Source organism: Sus scrofa, chromosome 1, assembly GCF_000003025.6.
Source record: "Sus scrofa isolate TJ Tabasco breed Duroc chromosome 1, Sscrofa11.1, whole genome shotgun sequence".
NCBI lineage: Eukaryota > Metazoa > Chordata > Mammalia > Artiodactyla > Suidae > Sus > Sus scrofa.
In genome coordinates, this window is record NC_010443.5 from 39847540 (window position 1) to 39869407 (window position 21868).

The following is a 21868-nucleotide window of genomic DNA, read 5'->3' on the forward strand; positions in this document are numbered from 1 at the left end:
TTTTTTAGATGATTTCCTACCTTTACTGTAATGTTTGCCTTTACCATTGAGCTTCCCATTCATAATTTTCTTGTTTATAGCTATGTCCTTTTCTTTTCTGTCTAGTGAAGTTCCTTAAGCATTTTGTTGTAAAGCTGGTTTGATGGTTCTGAGTTCTCTCAGCTTTTTCTTGTCTGTAAGGCTTTTTTTTTGGCGGGGGAGGGGGGCTGCACCCACGGTATATGAAGCTTCCCAGGCTAGGGGTCTAATCAGAGCTATGCCTGCTGGCCTGTGCCACAGCCACAGCAACACAGGATCTGAGCCGCATCTGCAACCTCCACCACAGCTCAGGGCAATGCCAGATCCTTAACCCACTGAGCAAAGTCATGGGTCGAATCTGCATCCTCCTGGATTAAAACTAGCTCCATTTTTTAGAGGCTCCACTAGCCTTCTTCCTAAACAGCTTTGTTATATTAACAATGAAAGCAAGATTTTATTTAGAAATCAGGTTCAGAAATGGTCACATTACCTGTACTTTTACCCCAATTAAATTCCAGCTTTCTCCTTTTGGCATAAAGCACATTGCATAAAAAAGTCGCTCATGGAAGTTGTAACAGTATTTGAGAGGTGGGATTCAGCTCACATTTCAAGAATCTAGAGTAACAGAATTCTTTCAGGAGTGTGAACACATGAGGGGATGGTGTCCTGGGACTAGGCACCACCAGGACAGATGCTGAATTCACTAAGCAGATTCTTCTCCTGCATTCATGATGGGAGATACCTGTTCAATTTAGCCAGCCCATCCATAATATGTGAGAGTGTAGCTATTATAAATGGAAAAAATTCATTGGAATGGATACTTCCTAGTATATATAAGCAGGTATGTTTTGCCCCTAAATCTCTCTACCCACCTAACTCAATGGTTCTTATCAAAGACTCTCTCCCATTCACCTAACCTTTCACTCCCCTCCCCCCCCAGTCAATGTGTGGTGAAGCATTGTAAAAAAACAAACAAACAAAAAAAAAAAACTGGTTTCAAAGTAGCAATTTAAAAACATCTAAATAGGATGCTTATGAATTTGCAAAAGCACTATCTAATAAACAGATGCAAATCAAGACAAGTTTTACTGTGGGCATAATAAAATTTATTACATTTTTGAACATGATCTGAAATAAACCACAATAAATAATTGTAACATGTTCTGATTTTAGAATGGAAAATTTATTAACTATATACTGATAACATTGCTAAATGTTACTCAAACTTTAAGATTATTTATTTCTATTTTAAGGTAAAAGCAAACAGCATACAAAAGGTAACATTAAATTTTTTAAACTGTAGGAGTTCCTGTTGTGACTTGGTGGGTTAAGAACCCGACTACTATCCATGAGGATAAGGGTTCAATCCCTGGCCTCACTCAGTGGGTTAAAGATCTGGCATTGCTAAAAGCCATGGTGTAGATGCCGCTCAGATCCCTTGTTGCTGCGGCTGTGGCAAGAGCTGCTGGCTGCAGCTCCAATTCAACACCTATCCTGGGAACCTTCATATACCATGGGTGTGGGCCTAAAAAAAAAAAGACGAAAAAAAAATTAAACTGTAGAATCATGTGGGAAGGACTCTAAATGTTCACTGCCTCAAATCCCCAGCAGAAGCAAGAATATCCTCCACAATTATCTCACAAACCCAGACTTGTTTCCTTCCCATTCTGGGACTCACTGAATCAGCTCATGTCACCTTTGGTTGCACTATTTTAAAATGTTCCTTACATGCGCAAACCTATTTTCTTAAAACTTCTGTCCATACATATAAGAATATATAAATGCATGATGTAATAATTTGACAATACCAACTTTAAATATAAAGGCAGGTAGGACAAGTTCTAAACAATGTGATTATTATTTTATAAGAATAAATTTTTGCTGTGTTTCACTTTTAAAACTTGCTAATTTATTTTTGAACCTAATTTTTTTTTAAAGTTTACCTAACGAATATTGATAGTTGCTTAGATGTAATGTTTTTATTTCGTAATATTCACATTCTCTGTCCTCTGGAAATTAGGCTTCTTTGGTTTCATTAAGATGAGAACTTATAGCTATAATCATTTTTTTGCGCATAAAGTTAGATGAGTCCCATGGATAATGAGTTGCACTCTCCTCTTTGGCTGGCCTCAGTAAGGCTGCTGACTGTGTGTCTTCTACAGCAAGCCAGAGTATGGGGGTGTAAAATCTCTTCCCCCAGACCTCTCTACCTCCTTCTCTTCTCTTCTACTTTAATTCTCCCACTTAGGCTGGAAGCAAAAAACATCTTGAGAGAAGCTCAAGAGAAGCAAGCAACCATGGGAGAACTCTAAAAATCGTTCCATGAAATAAAAGCTCATTTTCATCCTCTCCTGGAATAGCATGGCAAAGAAAATGCCACCTCTGCACCCTAGCTTATTTCTTTGAGAAATATTCCTATCTGTGAATTCACTTCAGCAAGTATTTACTAAGTACCAGACACTGGGTTAGGACCTAGGCCTTGTGCTAGTATTGCAGTTGCATTAAGTGCAACTTATGATACTCTCTTCCTTGACACTTAGTGATACTAAAGAGGACTCCCCTTCAACTCACAGAATGAAGACAGCAAGTGAGAACATGTCCCATGATGTTTCATAGACTCCAAGACAACCCTAATGCAACCTTGGTGTTTTCCCAAGGGTATAGATAGTGCATGAACAGTGTTAACGTCATGGTACTTAAATAGTTTGAACCTCAATTTCCACATGAAGTTTCCACAAGAATGAATTAAAAGACTGAACACTCCCATATTAAAAATAATTCATCATACTTAGGGAAAAGTAATTTGTTTTATTGTATAAATGACAATTTCAACAAGAGTATAAATTAGATATAATTATATAAACCGGAAGATTAGATATTTACATCCAAAAATCATTCGCGTAATGGGAAATTTAAATATATTCAATATAATGAAAAATTTAGAATGTTAAAAATTTCTATATTTGGGCATTATAAAAAACCAAAGACAGTAATTCTTCTCACATTCAGTAACTCACAGAGATTTGCATAACAATTCCCACAAAGTGATCTCAGAAATAGAGCAATGTCAAATTTTCTGAGTATAAACTGTGAACTACTATGGATTGCGTTTTATGTAATGTTTGAGGCAGTCTGTATAAGAAATAACATCAAGATACATAATTGCACAAATCTGAAAGGCCTTACATGTCTCATCACAAGTTACACTGGTATCATAACTCACAAAGAAGTAACTGTAGTATTTTATAAACTGTTTACTGTCTAGGATTGCAAATTGTTTAGCTAATCCATACAAATTTTTTGGCTGCAAATCTTCAATGTCATAGGTCTGGGTCAGGTTATACTCCAGCTTCCAATTGGATTCTCCCTTTAGATTAGCATCAGTCAGGTTCAAGTAGTACTGCAGCATATTCTATAGTTAAAACAAGTAATAAAGTCTGGATTATTTTTGGCATGTAAAGTACCACAGAGCAAGAAGATCTTTATAGAATTTATGTGACATTCTTAATTTAAAGTATAATCATTCTTTTAAAAGAATTGCTCTTAAAGCAAAAAAAAAAAGCATCAATAGAAAAATCTATATTGTTTTTTTCACTTAAAAATAATGAAAGAGTATAACAGAAAATAGTCTAAACTGTGAAGGGAGATGTACAAATGAAAAGCCTTCAATTCACACACCTCAGAAGTAACCACTGCTAATAGTTCTGTATAAATCAGTCATATGTTGGCAGTGGCCCACAGTGCTAGCTGTCAAATTTTCAGGTGTCTTGTGAGTGAGTTGATAACTCTTTGGCAGCTTGAAACTGGCCATGATGGGAATATTTATATCATGGAAATTGGAAGACACTACAAATAAAAGCACTTCCCCCCAATAGTGAACAGTTGTTAAACATTTACCAGCACTCTAGTGTATGTGTGCTATTCTAGACTTTATGTACAAAACAAATATAAATATTTAGAATATATTTCTGTATCTACATTGTTGGCTTTTTCAAAAAATGAAATCAAACTATACAAACTGTTTTGCACTTTAAAAATTACATGGTACTATATCAGTGTGTATATACATATATCAGTGTGTAGATGTATATACACATATACATTTACTTATATATGCACATGTGTGCCCATGTATGTGTGTGTATCAGAGATTCAGATCCAAAAATAAACAATTTGAGAGGATGGAAGAAAATATTCCATGCAAATGGGAATTAAAAGAAAGCTGGAATAGCAATACTCATATCAGACAAAATAGACCTTAAAATGAAGACTATTTTAAGAGACAGGAAGGACATTACATAATGATCAAAAGATCAATCCAAGAAGAAGATTTGACAATTTTAAATATTTATGCACTCAGCATAGGATCACCACAATATATGAGGCAACTACTAACAACCTTAAAAGGAGAAATCAACAATAACACAACCATAATGGGGGACTTTAACACCCCACTAACAGCAATGGACAGATCAACCAGACAAAAAATCAATAAGGAAACACAGGCCCTGAATGAAGCATTAGACCAGATGGACTTAATACATATTTACAGGACATTTCATCCAAAAGCAACAGAATACACATTCTTCTCAAGTGCACACAGAACATTCTCTAAGATTGATCCTGGTCTACAAATCAAGCCTCGGTAACTTTAAGAAAATTGAAATCATATCAAGCATCTTTTCCGACCACAACGCTATACAACTGGAAATCAACAACAAGAAAAAAACTTCAAAAAACACAAACACTTGGAGACTAAATAGCATGCTACAAAACAACCAATGGATCACTGAGGAAATCAAAGAGGAAATTAAAAAATACCTGGAAGCAAATGACAACAAAGATAAAACACTCCAAAACCTATGGGATGCAGTAAAAGCAGTTCTATGAGGGAAGATTATAGCAATACAAGCCTACCTCAGGAGACAAGAAAAAGCTCAAATAAACAAGTGAACTTTACATCTAAAGCAGCTAGAGAGAGAATAACAGACAAGACCTAAAGTTAGCAGAAGGAAAGAAATCAGAAAGATCAGAGCAGAAATCAATGAAATAGAAACAAAGAATACCACAGAAAAGATCAATGAAACGAAAAACTGGTTCTTTGAAAAGGTCAAAAAATTGATAAACCTTTAGCCAGACTTATCAAGAAAAAAAAAAAGAGAGGACTCAATAAAATTAGAAATGAAGGAGAAGTTACAACGGACATCACAGAAATACAAAGGATCATAGGAGACTACTACATGCAACTACATGTCAATAAAATGGAAAACCTAGACGAAATGGATGAATTCTTAGAAAAGTACAATCTTCCAAGACTAAACCAAGATGAAATAGAAAAGATGAACAGACCTATCACAAGTGCTGAAACTGAAACTGTGACCAAAAATAAGCAACTAATAGTTGCAAGGAAAATTCCTTTGGGCTATTTTATCAGTCAGTTGTCTTATTTCCCATTTAATCTAATGTTTATGGATTAAACTAGATTTCTCCTGCCTTGCCTTTTTTGTAAAAACATGCTCTAGGAAATAACAGAGCTATCTCCTATTAAATTCATCTAAGAGAAAAACATACTTATATCAATAGAGTCTTTAACTGGGAAATTCTTTTCACACTCTGTTTGTTAAAAGGGGCAGTACCCATAAGCTAAATGTCCAGCCCTTTGATGCTGAACTGATATAAAGCACAGAGTCATGTACCAGCTCCAGAGAACTTTGGTCTCAAAGGTCCAGTTCAATTTATTTTCTTTACAAAAACCTTTTGCCAACATTTATTGAGTGCTTACTATGAGCCAAGCATTTTTTAAAGTGCTTTACAAACGTTTGTTCATGTAATCCTCTCAGCAACTCAGCAAGGTCAGTAATATTTTAATCCTTGTTTTACAAATGAATAGACCAGGACATGGAGAAGTTAGGTTAAGATCATTCTTTAGAGAGTATGGTTTCAGAGCCTATTTTCTTCTTCAAAGCTATGTTATGGCAAATAGTAATTATAACAAATATGACATAGTGAAACATTTTCTATGCCTACAAGTCCACAAACAAAGCACTGTCCAATGAGACCCTTATCTAAATAAATGTGAAGTCCTTAGGAGGACCCAAGGAGCTTCCCAAAGGCTAACCTCATAATGCCCTACTTAGAAAGTGCTGCATTCCCAATACAAAAAGAAGAAAGACATCCTGAGATTTCAACACGAAGTACAACTCACGATAGCTCTGCTGAAAATATTCAACTAAACTAATAAAACCACAAAGATATGTATGTATAACTATGGGGTCAATTCTAAAATCGCGCCAACTTACCACTAATTTATAATCACGAGGATCATACTGAAATAGTCTGATGCCAGGATTGTTGGTCAGTTTTTCTAAAACATTCTTCACTGGGGTAACAGCAGGTGCCACAAACAAAGAATTTATTGGATTTCCTAGATACAACATATGCACATAAACATATTTTTAATAATTGAGCTTATATTAAAAATAGGAGCAAGTTCTAGATTAAGAGGTTAACAGTTCATAACAGCCAAATCATGTGGGATCCTGATGGATCCTGATTTGAAACAACAGTAAAGAGACACTTTTGAGAAGACAGGGAAAGTTTTATTACAGAGAGATTAAAAGAATTATTTATTGATTTTGTTAGATAAGTTAATGGTATTATGATTATATAAGTTATCTATATATTTTAGCAAAGAATACAGAAGCATATACAGATGAAATACATTCAATGTTTGAGATTTACTTTTAAATATTTCAGAAAAAAAGAATAAAAATGGATAGGTAAAATAAATGTGGCAGAATCTTATAGATAGGGAGATGAATCTAAGTGATGGTATATAGGGGTTTGCTTTATCATTCTCTCTGCCTTCATATATATTCAAAATGTTTCATAATAAAATAGCCAACTTATGATAAGTATACACATGTAAAAAATACAAAGCTAGGTTTCTGTACCCTATCTATAATAATATTCCCATAATCATAAAATAAGAATTTGATTAAAGTGTCACTGTGTTTCATACATATCTATTACAGAACTAAATTTCTTTCTGAGTTAAAAAAAAGACATCAAATGCTGAAAAAGCCCACTTCTTATAGATGAAAAAGGTAAAGCATTTCAAAATTGTTCCCCAGTTATTGAAAAGAAATAACATATTGATTTATCTCCTGGCTGACTAGTAAGAAATCAAGACTCTTATCTTGTTAACTCAGTTCTCTGACTTCATGCAGAAGTGATATTTAAAAATAATCATTGTCTTATTTAAAGCTAGAGCTTTTTCTATTTTTTTCTTTTAATGCTCAGTAGATGATAATGTCAAAAAGCAGTTAAAAGAGCTTAATATATTTTATTTTAAACTAACAGTAAATTGTGCTTTGCCCTTTAAATTCTGAGAGATAAAACTAGTCATAGCGAAAGAAACTTGAGTCTTGCTGGTAAATAAAAAGCAATGGTTCTCTAAACTTGAGAATCTAAAAGAACTTTGAGTGAGCTGAGGATTTCAGAGGCTTTTGTACTGACAGCAATGAAATGATGATGGCCTGGTGGAACTAATAGGAAGAAACCCAGTTGCAGGACTAAATGTGATTTGGACAGTCGCCATACACTCATAGAGGGTAACTGAGAAAAGGCTGGCAGGTAGATCTAATAAAACTTTTAATTTACTGATCAGTAGAAATTAATGGATATTCATTGCTTTGCTCTAGCATTTTAGATTGGAGTGATGCAAATAGAACACTATAATACCTTTTTTGTCTGAAAGCACCATGATGCTATCTCTGTGAGTGTGTCCATAAAATTGTCCTGCAATGATGTCACTATATTTTCTAAAAATATCTATCAGTTTTTCATTATAGTATTCTCTCATTGCCGTGGTGCTCTTTGAATAAGGCAGATACCCCACTGGAACATGAGCTATGATGTACACCTGGAGGAAGAGACACAAAGAGGACTGATGAGAATCTGCACATTTCACATTTATTATAACCACTGACATTTAGATACTCAAGATAGAAAGCATGTTAATTACATTTTAGAAAGTGAATACCATATTTCCTATTTATTATCGAAAAAAGATGAAAATTATGAAACTATTAATGGCCCTATATTTGTACTTGTCTCAAACTACATGGTTTGTGATATAAGGTAACTGTGACCTTGCTCAAAAAAAATTTTAATATCGACAGATGTCAATCAATCCTCAAAGCATTACAAACAAAACAAAATAAAATGATCAACAACAGAGGCAAATCTTAGTGTTTCATGTAAGAAATCTTTAAATTTTATTAATATTATATTAATATTATATTATATATTAATTATTATATAATATATAAATAATATATAATTATATATATTAATATTAATACTTTTATTAATACCTGACCCCCCAACTCTAATAAATACACAAGTTTGACCCTCTGTTTATCCCCTGATAATGTTGGTCTATGATATCTACCTTCTCCTTCTTTTGCTGAGAGATGTTCAGTGTATTTTCTAGCCATTCAAACTGATTCGCTGGGTCAGTCTTATTTAGGGTCACGACATTTGGGCTGTAGTACAAATTTGTGTTGAGACTGATGATCCTAAGGTTCAGATTAGTCGAAACTTTCTGTGAATAAAAGCCACCTATAAAAACAAATGTTTAAATACATTCTAGAAAAATAGACAGGCAGATACATAGATACTGTGAAAGCAAATTCTTAATTATGGTTACAAGCCATTTAGGAAGGTTACACTTATTGCCCATTGTTTAGTTTGTACTTACCTAGGCTGTCAAACGATAAGAATCAGATTTAACAAACACTTATGAAAATCTATGCAGGAGTTCCCATTGTGGCTCAGAGAGTTATGAATCCAACTAGTATCAATGAGGATATGGGTTCAATCCCTGGCCTCATGCAGTGGGTTAAAGATCTGGCATTGCCGTGACCTGTGGTATAGGTTGCAGATCTGGTGTTGCTGTGGCATAAGCCAGCAGCTGAAGCTCTGATTTGACTCCTAGCCTGAAAACTTCCGTTTACTGCAGGTATGGCCATAAAAAGAAAGAAAAGAAAGAAACAAACTCTACTATGTGCCAGGTCCAATGCTGCCAGTGCCACATATTGAAGTAACAGCATTTGTATCCAACTTCACATGAAAAGATAACTAAATGTCTTGGCACTAGGCAATAAGTACTGAATTTTATAAAAGATTAATACATCAACTCCTACTTTTGTATGTTTGGGGATAGTGTGAAATCTAAAATCCAAAGAATGGGAATACACAAGAATCTTGCCAGAGAATACTGAGGAAGAAATGGCAGGGCCTCCAGAAAAACTGGGCACAGAGGCTCTTCAGAACTAGTACGCCCAAGCAAACATTAAAGATCTAAGTCTAAACATGAACTGAATTAAAAATAGAGACAAAATGGGGATAAGCAAATCTTTCACTTACCTTTCCTTAAAGTACTTATAGCTTCCTCATCCAGCCATGGTTTCCAGAGGTTTGCTACTGCATTGTACACCTCACTGGTGACTATAGGCAGTTGATCCTGGCCACAAACAATATAATCCACCATTGAAACTCTAAAGATATATGGATTAATTAATTTAAATATTACTTGAGTGATTATTACTATGTTAGGCATCTGGAGATGCAAGAATACTAGAGAGATTTTTCAAGGAATTTATAACTTAGTTGGGAAGGACAAAATGTAACCAGTCATCTCTAAGCCAGTGTGCTAGGTACCACCACAAGGTTCTGGGAGTGGAGAAGCAAGAACAGTCAAGTCTGGCCCAAGAGTCAGTAGGGAGAGTGAAAACAGCATTCGAACCAAACTTTGAAAATGATTTCATCAAGTTGAAAGAAAGTGAATCCAAGCAAAACCAATGGCACAGATACCAGCATGGTGCCATATACAGAAGAAAGCATTTGTTTTGGCCTGGCTGGATAGAAAGGATGTGGACGTGTGCTCATTAAAGACACACTGAAGACAGGTTTAAACCTGAACATGAAAGGCCTGGAAGTGGAGAAAATGTCATGATTTTAGAATTAAAGTCCTCTGAGCACTAGCATAAAGCTTCTTAACTTCTTGAATGAAGACTTGCAACCATATGTCTTTATGTCAGCCTACATTTTATCAACATTTTGATTTTTTAATAGCATATGTATAATAGATTATAAAGTATCTTTTTATCACCCTATTTTATTATATTATAATAAAGCATCTTTATGGTAAGCTCTAGGGGAGAAAAAAATTTTTTTTGAGAAAGTAGATACTGAATTAAAACACAGAAATCATTTGTGAAATTGGGTAATCATTTGTACTTTTTTCCCAAAAAAGTATACTAAAAAATTGAATCCATTTTCTTCACTCTGCTCACTTCTTCTGTACATTGGTGACACAGATCTATTTCTTAAAGACACTGAAGAAGAATGTCATCATTAATTAAAACACTGATTTCCTTTCAAGATGACACCCAAGTCACATTAGTTCCTAATACATATGCCTAATAATGCATGATGAAAACATAAATACATTCAGGGCAAGAAATAAACAAATGACTTCTTTTAACTGAAACTAATTATCCAAAGTATATTTTCAATTTGTGGCAGAGATCAGAATCATCTGTCTGAAAACTACACAGTGGCTTAAGCTAATCTAAATTCTGATTAAAAATTGGTAATCAGCATCCTCGAAAACTTGAAATCTTAGCCATTTGTTTACTTTGGGATGGATGCCAAGATACTGGCATATATAGAATCTTTTATAGAAACATTACTCTAGACTTTCTTCTCTATTTTAAAGGTGGGAAATATGAGCACTAGTGAAATTAGGTGATTAATCCAAGGGCAGCTGGGCTGAATCTCAAGTCTTTCTTCCATCACTCTTAGATCCAATTATTTTTGTACCATGCTATAATCTCAATCCTTTTTGGCTGTGACATGATCGCTGCTGAGAAATTGCTGAGAAATAATGGGAACTGACCACAACCCCAGTTTGGTGGCCTCACCAGAGCAGGAGTACAAGAGGTCTCCAGCCCAGAACACTTTCTTGAGCAGCAATGGGAAGAAATTCCTGGGCTATCCACACAAATATCTCCTTCTGATGTAACAGGTAGGGTCTTGTGTCTGTATTTGTATGTTTATGCAGCTTTGTTTAGGTACATGTTTATGGTGTTTTAATGGAGACATGACACACCCAATTTATTTGTTACTATACGTTCACCAGAATTCAATCTCAGATATGAGTCTCTAGGAGAATTTGTTGTGGGACTTTCAAATTACAGTTGACATTTGTAGTAACTGAGGTGGAAGGATGGCAGGAGAATAAGAGAAAGAAGATTTTCAGATATAAGAGCATAAGCTAGAAAGAGAAAAAATTAACTGTTTAAGGAATACAGGCTGCCCAATTCATCCTAGCTGTACCTATAATAGGATATATTTTAGAAGTTATAGTGCATCTATATCTTTGGCTTTGAAAAAATAGCAGAGATAAAAATAAAATGAAACAAACAAACAAAAACAACGGGAGTTCCTATTGTGGCAAAGTAGAAACGAATCTGACTAGGAACCATGAGGTCGTGGGTTCGATGCCTGGCCTCTCTCACTGGGTTAAGGATTTGGTGCTGCTGTGAGCTATGGTGGAGGTTGCAGACTCAGGTGGATCCCACGTTTCTGTGGCTGTAGGGTAAGCTGGCAGCTGTAGCTCTGACTCAACCTCTAGCCTGGGAACCTCCATATGCCGTGGGTGTGGCCCTAAGAAAGCAAAAAAAAAAAAGAAAGAAAGAAAGAAAGAAAGAAATCCTAAATGGTGTTGGGAAACACAGATCCCATGTCATTGCTTAATGCTACAATAACCACCTCTCCACTTACTGAGGGCTTATCATGTGCAAGTAGCAAACTATGCCCTTTCCTTATAGTATCACTAACTTTCCCTAAGGCTTTTCAAGTTTACAAATGATCAGGGTTGGTTACGTGAATTACTGTCCAAGTTGCTCAAGCTATTAGAAGCAGGGTAGGACAGGTTTTTTTAGTTCTAGTAAATGTGACTCTAAACCCCACATGTTTTTCCATTATGCCAGTCTGCCTGGCACCTAAAGCATATGAAAACATTGTGCTCAACTTCCACATTGTGCACAACTTCCACATTGTGTGTAACTTCCAGCTCCTGGAGACTGTCGGTTCCCGAAACCTCTGCCCTGTGTGGGCTGACATCTCAGTTGTAACAAAAACTGACCACCAGTTGAGAGGCTGACTCACAAAGACTCCCATACTGTTCATCTCAAGACTAGAGGCCCAGGGCCAAGAAGTCAGTTGAAACTTGAGCTTGTCCTAGAATACAACTTTTCAAAGTCACTGTATTCAGGTTAGATTAACCAATATAATCAAAACCCTCATGGAGTTCCCGCTATGGTAAAATGGGATCATATGGTACAATCAGCATCATCTCTGCAGGCCCTGGTCACAGGTTCAATCCCTGGCCTGCCCCAGCAATGGGTTAAGGATCCCGTGTAGCTACAGCTGTGGCTCAGATCTGATCCCTGGCCCGGGAACTCCATGTGCCTCAGGATGGCCAAAAAAAAGGGGAAAAAAAAAAAACCCTCATTAAGCATCCTTTTGATGTGAGATGGAAAAGATATTCTAAACAAAAAGAAAAACATAGGCAACGACAAGCATGAAAGTAAATACCATGTTCAGGAAACATTAATAGGTCAGTCTGGCAAGAGCAAAGGATGTGTGTGAGAGGAAATTTGTTTAGCTGAACCCAAAAGACCCAGGATGTGGGCTCTGCCACTAAATAAGTGACCATGAGCACTTGAACTAGCAACTTCATATTTCTGGGCTTCAGTTTTCTCATTTGTAAAATGATGAGTTGATCTAGATTAGGGAATCAGAAAACTTTTTCTATAAAAGATCAAATAAACACTTCAGGCTTTGGGGCCATACAGTCACTGTGGCAACCATCCTATTCTGCCATTACAGTGCAAAAGCAGCCACAGGCAAAGCAGAAAGAATAGCCACAGCTGTGTCCCAATAAAACTTTATTTACAAAAACAAGTGTCAGGGCACATTTGGACTACAGGCCATGGTTTGCCAAGCCCTGCACAAAACAATAGTCTCTAAGATTTCCTGAATACGTACAAATCTAAGATTCTACACTACGATAGCAGATTCCTGAAACCAGGGCTGGTATCCAACTGTTTGTAATACACAGTCTGCTTAATAAACAGCTGTTCTAGTAGGGTGAAGCCTGGGTTCTCTCAAGCCTTAAATATTCTGAACGCAATCTCTACCTTGAATTACATCTTGAACATTGGTTCTTATGATAATTTGCTATGCTTTTGTTTTTAATCACAATCTAGCTTAGATCAGAGTATGGGTAGCATAGTATACCCAATAGAAATTCTGACAAATTGTAAACACTTGTTAACATTAACCTTTTTTACTAACCTGAACATGGAAATTCAAATGAACAAAATTATTCAAAAGAAAGGAGAAACTGAGGAAGAATATAAAGGAAATCCAGAATTAATAAACCACAAACTGGATAACTGGCTTCCGAAAACTCACTAGGGACCTAACTTTGTATCAACTATTAACAGTCACTTTCAAGTCCCCAAAGCACATGTCTTTCCTTCCTCAATGGTCAGCAGTAAGAGCATACTCTGCCTCCGTGAGGCCCCTCCCTGACCCTGTTATCAGCTAGTTATAAGCATAATTTTAAGTCTACTGATGGGCAAAATCTTTTAAGCATTTCTGTAAGTTGTGGTCAAATTTACCTGTGGCCAGTAGTCATGATTACCCAGTGCAGGGAAAACCTGGAGATCTGGAAAGAGCCTCTGGACAGTGGTTGTCATATTAGCAATCACATTTATGACTCTGTCTGTTGAGAGTTCATGCACTGGAACATGAGGTGGGCTATCCCTAAAAAGGAGACAGAATCAGAGAGAACAAGATCAGTTTCTATAAAAAGTCACTTGAGGACTTACCACTATGGCACAGTGGGTTAAGCATCCTGCATTGCCACAGCTGTGGCTCGGATTTGATCCCATGTCCAGGAACTTCTTGGATGGAACTAGAAGATGATGTTTACAAAATTGCTATCACAGATCAACTCCCATTGTTGCCTTTTGGATTTGGATTATTTAATCAAGACCTATTATCACATTAATAAACACTTCAAGAGACTGGCACAAATATGCTGTTTATGGATTCACCTCTTATGGATTCACCTCAAATTTCTCAGGCCTGTGTTCTAAAAAAAAGAAACAAACCAAAAAAACCACTGAGACTGTTAAAGTTTTTCTTGCCCCTAAGAAAGGTGATTAATTTGACCTAGTGTTTTTTCAATCCAAACGATTCTTAAAATGTAATTAATGTTCTTATGACATTCAGCATTCTAATGAAGCTTAGGACACTGTAGATACATACTGAGTAATTAATGGTATTTATATAGTCACTTACCCTGTCCATATCATGAAAGATGCTTCTTGTCCTGACTTTTTAATAAAATCAAATGCTGACAAAATGAGGTGATAAGGAGAATCACACAGAACATCTCCAAAAGGGCCAGGATTGGAGGCGTTTGCCCCTTTGGATGAAGCACACACTTTTGTGTGGTCATCTGTGATGTGGTAAGTAGGGTCTAAGTGCAAGTCAGTCACATGCCAAAACTGTCCTGTTGAGGGGGAAAGAAATGGTGTTAAATCTACTTCTCTTTTGAACTTCCCATACAAATATTTACAATAAGACTAGAGATAGTTGCTCCACCCTGTGACAGAAGAAAGCCCTACTAATTTAAATATGCATATGCCCTGAGGTTATATGCAATCTTGCCCTCTCAGAAATAAGGATTCTAAGGACAGTAGCAAGACTTTACCAGAACTATTTACCCCTATCAGAACTGATGAGGTCAGTGGCAGCATGACTAGTTGACAAAGACTATATAAAAAACTATATAAAAAAACATTGTGTAGCCCTATTTATGGAGACATCCTTCTGGGAAGTCAATAATAATCCCATATTGTTTCTTAAAAGCATGTCTCCTTTGCAGAATTTAAGGTTTTAGAATTGATTTATATTCTTCTTGTAGAAAAATGTATAAGCTAAGTCTTAAATAAGCATTATTAATAATAGCAACTAATATTTCTTGAAACAATTACATTCACTAGAGTCTACAAAAGCAGAGATTTTCCCTGTTTAATTTTATACCTCTAGCATTGAAAATTGTGTAGCACATAATAGGCAATCAATAAATATTTGTTGACTGAATGTATCAGATACTATAATAATGAAATCATAAGACAGCCTTATGAGGAAATTATTATAATTGTTATTCTAATTTCAGAGGTGAAAAAACTGAGGATTTTTTTTTTTTTAAATCCTTTAAAATTAAGCAATTCGTTTCAAGTCATGGAGGGTATAGTTGATAAAACCAGGAGAGTGTTGGAGTTCCCTTCGTGGCTCAGTGGTTAATAAATCCAACTAGGAACCATAAGGTTGCGGGTTTGATCCCTGGCCTTGCTCAGTGGGTTGGGGATTCGGCGTTGCCATGAGCTGTGGTGTAGGTTGCAGATGCGGCTCAGATCCCGAGTTCCTGTGGCTCTGGTGTAGGCCGGCGGCTACAGCTCCAATTAGACCCCTAGCCTGGAAACCTCCATATGCTGTGGGAGGGGCCCTAGAAATGGCAAAAAAAAAAAAAAAAAAAAAAAGAAACAAAACAGAAGACTGTATAAACAGGGCAGGCAGTTCTAGAGTCTGTGCTGTAGACAAGTGCAGGTTTGTGAGATGATCACCAAATGCCATGTCTGACTTATGCAGAAGGACAGACTTAAAAATAAGGCCATATCTTGAAGGTTCTTGCATTTCTTCCAAGGAAATGTGGGATTTTACATCTAAGGCAATGGGAAGTCGTATTAAAAATTATAAGCGAGGAGTCCCTGTCATGGTTCAGTGGAAAAAATCCATGAGGACGCAGGTTTGATCCCTGGCCTCACTTGGGTTAAGGGTTAAGGATCTGGTGTTGCCAAGAGCTATGGTGTACATCACAGATGCGGCTTGGATCCTGTGTTGCTGTGGCTGTGGCCTAGACAGTGGCTACAGCTCCAATTCCACCCCTAGCCTGGGAACCTCCATATGCCATAGGTGCAGCCCTAAAAAGCCTAAATAATAATAATTATAAGCAAGAGGATGAAATGGTGATATCTTAACCAAAAAAAGATCAGTCTCACAGCATTATCAACATTCCCTGGAGGGGCAAAAGTCAGGCGACAAGCAGTTAAGAGTTTCTTACAATAAATACACCAAAGATCATGAAAAAGGAAAAAAAGAAAAAAAAAAGAAAAATGGACAAAGAAACATGATGTGGTTTGTTAAGGCTCCACAGTGAATAGACTGCAGAACCAGTAACCACATCTCACCCCTAATTTCTTGTAAAACCTTGTCTCTCAACCCTAATGGAAACAGAATCTTTAATCCAGCTTTCAGCAAAAACTAGCAATAGCCAGAGGTTCTTAAAAGCCATTTAATAGAGGAACATCTTCTATCATATTAAGGGAAGCATTTGCTAAAGGAGGTACTTCCTTTGGGTTTTCAGGGAGAAGCCTGGGACCCATCTGATAGCACCCTGCTTGGAAATCATTTTGAGAAAGATTCTCCCATTGATGGAAACACTAATAATCACAGCACTATCTCTCTTTGTTATTTACTACGTGCCAGGCATCGTGACAAGCAATTTAACACACTATGTCATTTCATTCTCAAACTACTCTTTGAAGTTGGAATCATTGTTCTCATTTTAGAGTTGAGAAATTATTGCTGGATCAATTAGAAAATTTTCTCTAGTGTCTCTAGAGTATATATAGCTTAATAAATGGCAGAGTCAAAATCCAAACCTCCATGTTGAAGGGCTCTCAAGTTTGCTTATATTTAATTTGCATATTTCATCAACAATTTTTCTGCCTTCTCATATGCAGCCAATACACTGCTTTAATATTGAGATTTTTTTCACACTGAATTTTACACTCACTCATATTATGACTAATTTACAATCAGAAACACATCAGAAGTAACACAGTAGCATCAGAAGCACAAAGCAAACAAGTAGAATGCAAAGTTTCAGCTACACAAGTAATAAAAGTTAAGTATGAATAAAACCCATAGATAATAAAGAAGAAATCTGAAAGCAATTAATTTAAAGTGGAAAAGGCATATTATATTTGGGACATTGTTTCTTCACAGTGTTTCTATAATTTTATAACACATTTAAGATCACAGCTAAAAGGTGGTAAACAAAAGGTCCAGAACAAAGTAGACATAAAATAGCATTTATGGTCAATTACTTGGTATTCAGTCCCTGTTTGGAAACAGTGGTCAAGAGTAACTTATTTTATTCCATAATGTAGAAAATACTCCAACATTTTTTTCCAGCTTGGACATACTTTACCCAGCATATAAAGTGGATTGGCAGATAGCTTCAGAATCACCCTGGAGGCTGCCCTTACTTGGGATATAAATATACAATGCATCTCAGTTTATGTAAATACGTATATTATTACTCATAGAATGTTAAGGTATGTAGTAAACTATACAGAAAACGTATAGTGTTAAGCTTAAGAATGGGGGCTTCAGAGTTCCTGTTGTGATGCAGGGAAAACGAATCTGACTAATATCCATGAGGATGTTAGTTCAATCCCAGCCTCCCTCAGTGGGTTGGGGATCCAGTATTGCCATGAGCTGTGGTGTAGGTCGCAGACGTGGCTTGGATCCTGCATTGCTGTGGCTGTGGCGTAGGCTGGCAGCTGCAGCTCTGATTCAACCCCTAGCCTGGGAACTTCCATATGTGATGGGTGTGGCCCTTAAAAAGACAAAAAAAAAAAAAAAAAAAAAAAAAAAAAAAGTCAGACTGCCTGGCTTGGAATCCAAGCTCTAATTCCTAATCTAGGCGTGTGATCTTGGCCTGTTTCATCTATAAAATCGGAGTATTACTGTTCAGTGAATGAGGGTTAAGTGACTTAGTAGAAGTAAGGGCCTGGCATCTGGCAAGTACAACATTAGTTATACTAATGTTATTAATCTGTAATGTCAAGCTTGCCTTTGAGATTGAATTTCCCCATTTCCAGGTAATAGGTAAAATGTATTCAGTACTTACTATAGTTTTAATGACTGTTTCTTATACTTTACATTATTAACTGATCATTATTTCCATTTGAAAGATGAAGAACTACAGTACACAGAGATCAAGTCCAAGTCACTTATTTCACATGCAGCAGAGCCAAGATTAGCAATTCAGGAAATCTGACTCCAGAGTCCACATAGTTCTTAGCCACTGCACACAGTGTCTCTCTGTGTTTGCTCACATTCAAATGTCCTTCCAGAAAAAATAAAGTCCTTCCGTATCACTTGCCTCATGTAAAATAGATAACAACTAGACCTATATGAGATACTGTGACAAGTAAGAGACATAAAATTTTTACTATATTAAATTTTTGTAAAAGAAAAGTGGAAGCACATGAAGGACGCTTTCCTCTGATGTCACCTAGTACCTAGACATATATATTTCCAACATCTAGACTGTGTCTGACCTACAGTAGTTCCTAAATAAACATTCATTATTTAGGTATGGGTAGATTCAGGATTTCCTCAAGATCACATGGTGACTCGGTAACGAAAGATGAACTGGAACCAGTCTCTCCAGACTTGCAGTCTAGAGCTCTTTCCACTACATTGCATGCTAGACAGATAAGTGAGGGGTAATTATTTAGATGCACTGAGGGTGTTCTTTAAGCAGAAGCCAAGAATGGAGTTCTGACAGGTTCTTAACTTCAGATCTATGAATAATGAACCTCTGGAGGCTTCACCTCCCACCTCTAATAAAATTTATACAAAATGCTATGTGTCTATTTGTCTGTCTGTCTATCCAAGGCCATAAACCTGGCCTGTGGCAGAGTCCACACACCAATCCAGATTCTCTAGTTCACAGTCCAAAGTTCTTTTTACTACACAATGACTTTCTTGTTCTGCTGATAATCTTTAAAAAGGTTTCCAAAAATGTATATGTGTGTGTTGTCAACATATCTAGATAAATGTTCAAAAAAATCTTATAATATATGTTAAAAGGTATAATTTATCCCAAAGACTCTATTAAACCATAATTCAGATATCTGGGCATATGGTTCTTGTTTAAAATAGCTGTTTTTATTTGTTTATAATGTCTGTTCCTACCAATACTCCAGCAGGTCCTGACCTACTAAATCTAAAAAACTGTGGCCAAACTCCCCCAGGGGAAGTCTCCCTATGATCTATAGGACTTGATAGAAAGACAGCTGAGACTGGAAATTTGTGCGTGTGCACTTGCACGCACACAATCGCGCGCACACACACACGCACGTGTGCCACAGTGTTGTAAAGAAGTCCAAGCATTTGAGGTGGGAATCAGGGGGAGAAGAAGTAAGGTCACGCCAAGTGGAAAGCATATACACTAATACATCCAACATGGAACTGGTGGATCTACATTTCACGTGGTCTTTGAATTGCAGTTACCCCTCGTCCTTCCTCTTCCCCAGGTGACTCCACTCTCCATCACCCAGCTTCCCTACCAGAACAGGGCAGTGTGGAAGTTCCCTAGACCCCAGAAGGTTGTCATCAAGGCTTTCAGCTATCAGATCTTTAAAATCAAAAGGAGAATTTGCCATTGGTTGGCCTCATGCAATCTGGGACATTTTATCTCAAAATCCTAAACAGCCCCATAATTAAAGAAGAACGGCTTTAATTAAAGCAGAAAGCGGCATATGTAAGTACTGGGGACAAATTCTTGTTATGACTGACAGTTGGGAAACCAGATTAACACTTCTTGCTTTCAACCGCCAGACAGCTGAGTCATGAGGACTTGGCTCTTGCACAAAAAGGAGGCAGTTTTCTCCCAGAGCATTTCCAAAGTCGTGTGATATGAGCGATAGAGAGGAGAGGTTTTAGCACTAAGCCCTGTGCCCTTTCCGAGACAGCTGTGGCCAACCACCAAAAAAAAAAAACTCCATCTACCTCACTTCCCCCCTCTAGATAACAGAGCCCTTATACTTAGAGGGAGTTGAGGGAGGTTGGGGTACCTTAACCTTTGACACTGATGGCTCCTGTAGCATCATAAAATCTCTCATCCAATTGCCTATTCTGGACCAGTGGTTCTCAAACCGTAGTACCCATCAGAATCACCTGGAGGATTTGTTAAACCAATTGTGGGGGCCCAAGTCTAGGAGTCTGGGATTTGGTAGGTCTTGGGTGAGGCTGAAAACTTGCATCTTTAACAACTTTAGGTGACGGTGGTGCTCCTGGTCCTGGACCTCACTTAGAGAACCACTTCTACAACAGGCACTGGATTACGTGTTGGAAATGAATAAAATTGGCCCTGCCCGCGGGGAGCCCAGTGGTGTCCAGGTAAAGTGAAATGAAGGCCCTGTGAATTCTAACGTAGACTAAGGAGTGGGGAGCACCGCGACTGTGAAGGTGCCTCTGGTTGAGGAGTGGGAAGAAAAGGCACCTAACTTGGCCAGCAGGACAGAAGAGAGTCCCACTGAAATTTACACTGCTGAGAAGCCAAAACCGCGCAACTCTCCCTACACGCTGGGCAGATTCCGGGCTTTTGGGAATGTGGGGCATCAAACCCCCAGGTTCATTTTCCCTAAAGACACCCAGTTTTCCCCTTCCTTTCCCCTGGGAGCAAAACACACCCGGAGACACAAACTGAAAACAACTTATGGGAGGAGGATCCGGCCGCCGCTCCCCTTGCAGCGCCCCCCACTGTCACGAGTCCTTCCCCCAGCCAGCTCCGACCTCCCTGCGGAGCCGCGTTGACTCTCTGGTCCCTTGGTCGCCCTCGCCCTCCCGGCGCCCCGCAGCAGAGTCACAGCCCCACGCGCCGAGCCCGGGCCAGGCGCTCCACTGGCTCCACGACACGTCCCGGCTTTGCGCAGGCGCCTTGGCCGGCGCTCCTGGGCAGCTCCCAGGAAAGAAAGCGTACGGACGACTCACCCACCACGGGAGGGGGACTCTGGCCGCCAGTGGGAGCCAGGGGCAGCGCGAGGCCCCGACGGCTGTGCCAGGTGGCCAGCAGGCAGCAGACAAGAGCGCCCAGCAGCGCCATCGCGGGTCGCGGTCGCTCCGGCTGTTCCGCGCCTCCACTTGGACCGTCCGCCCCGGGCTGGGGAGGAGGTAGAGGACTTATATGAGTGTAGACGCCCAGCGGTCACGTGCGAGGAGAGATTCCGCAAGGAGTCGGTTGTCTTGATCCTCAGCGGCTGTTGAGCGAATATCTGTATTTTTGTTTATCAGCGTCAGGAACTGGCCTGGGAGGGAATGTGCTTGTGGCAATCCCGCGCAGATCATCTTCTCTAAATGCCGCCTGCCCTAAGCACACGGGGTTCCTCTGCAGCAGTGATGCAGAGAACTTCGAACTGTCTTAATCCGGAGGAGATCGGCAGAGGTCCCATTACAGTAGATCGAAGAGTGTGGTGCCCTTACCAGCAGTGTCAGCGCTACCTGGGAAATCTAGTTAGACGTGAAAATTCCCAGGCCCGTCCCAGACCCGTCCCAGACCCAGAACTCTGAGGGTGAAGCCCAGTCGTTTGTATTTGTGCAAGTACTCTATATGATGCTAAAGTGAAGGTGATGTTTGAGAATCACTGCTCAAAAACACTAGGTTTTAGGTTTTTTACTTGTTTGGGGTTTTTCCTTTGTTTTTGCAACTGAGTTAGAGCAATGTCTCAGAACTCTATACTATGCATTCCAGAGATGCACTAAAATCACATGTAGAACGGATTGATTTTACTCTCCAAGGAACTTTTAAGGAGAGTCTGACAAAGTAGCCAAGATCCCCAAA

The 21868-nt window shown here is 38.2% G+C and overlaps 1 protein-coding gene across 3 annotated transcripts; it reads right to left on the reverse strand.

Annotated features, from left to right (window-relative positions):
* Nucleotides 1102-21645, reverse strand: SMPDL3A (sphingomyelin phosphodiesterase acid like 3A). Of its 3 annotated transcripts, none has more exons than XM_003480256.4 (8): nucleotides 21022-21645; nucleotides 14464-14677; nucleotides 13779-13923; nucleotides 9451-9547; nucleotides 8474-8643; nucleotides 7762-7942; nucleotides 6318-6442; nucleotides 1102-3430 (listed from the first exon to the last, which is right to left on the reverse strand). In XM_003480256.4, exons 1-8 carry the CDS (start codon nucleotides 21131-21133, stop codon nucleotides 3116-3118), a joined length of 1359 nt encoding a protein of 452 aa, XP_003480304.1. In that variant the 5' UTR covers nucleotides 21134-21645; the 3' UTR covers nucleotides 1102-3115. The 3 variants fall into 3 exon arrangements, with proteins under 3 accessions (XP_003480304.1, XP_020944413.1, XP_020944417.1); XM_021088754.1 differs by having other exon boundaries at nucleotides 21026-21131; XM_021088758.1 differs by lacking the exon at nucleotides 14464-14677 and having other exon boundaries at nucleotides 21022-21363.

Bases quoted from the DNA above. Each gene is read 5' to 3' on its own strand.
- SMPDL3A (XM_003480256.4), bottom strand. From the start codon at position 21,133: ATGGCGCTGCTGGGCGCTCTTGTCTGCTGCCTGCTGGCCACCTGGCAC. The intron at 14,678-21,021 runs GTGAGTCGTCCG...CCCCCTCAACAG, and splicing joins GAGTCCCCCTCCCGTGGTGG to GACAGTTTTGGCATGTGACT. The intron at 7,943-8,473 runs GTAGATATCATA...CTCTTCCTCCAG, and splicing joins CTCAGCAAAAGAAGGAGAAG to GTGTACATCATAGCTCATGT.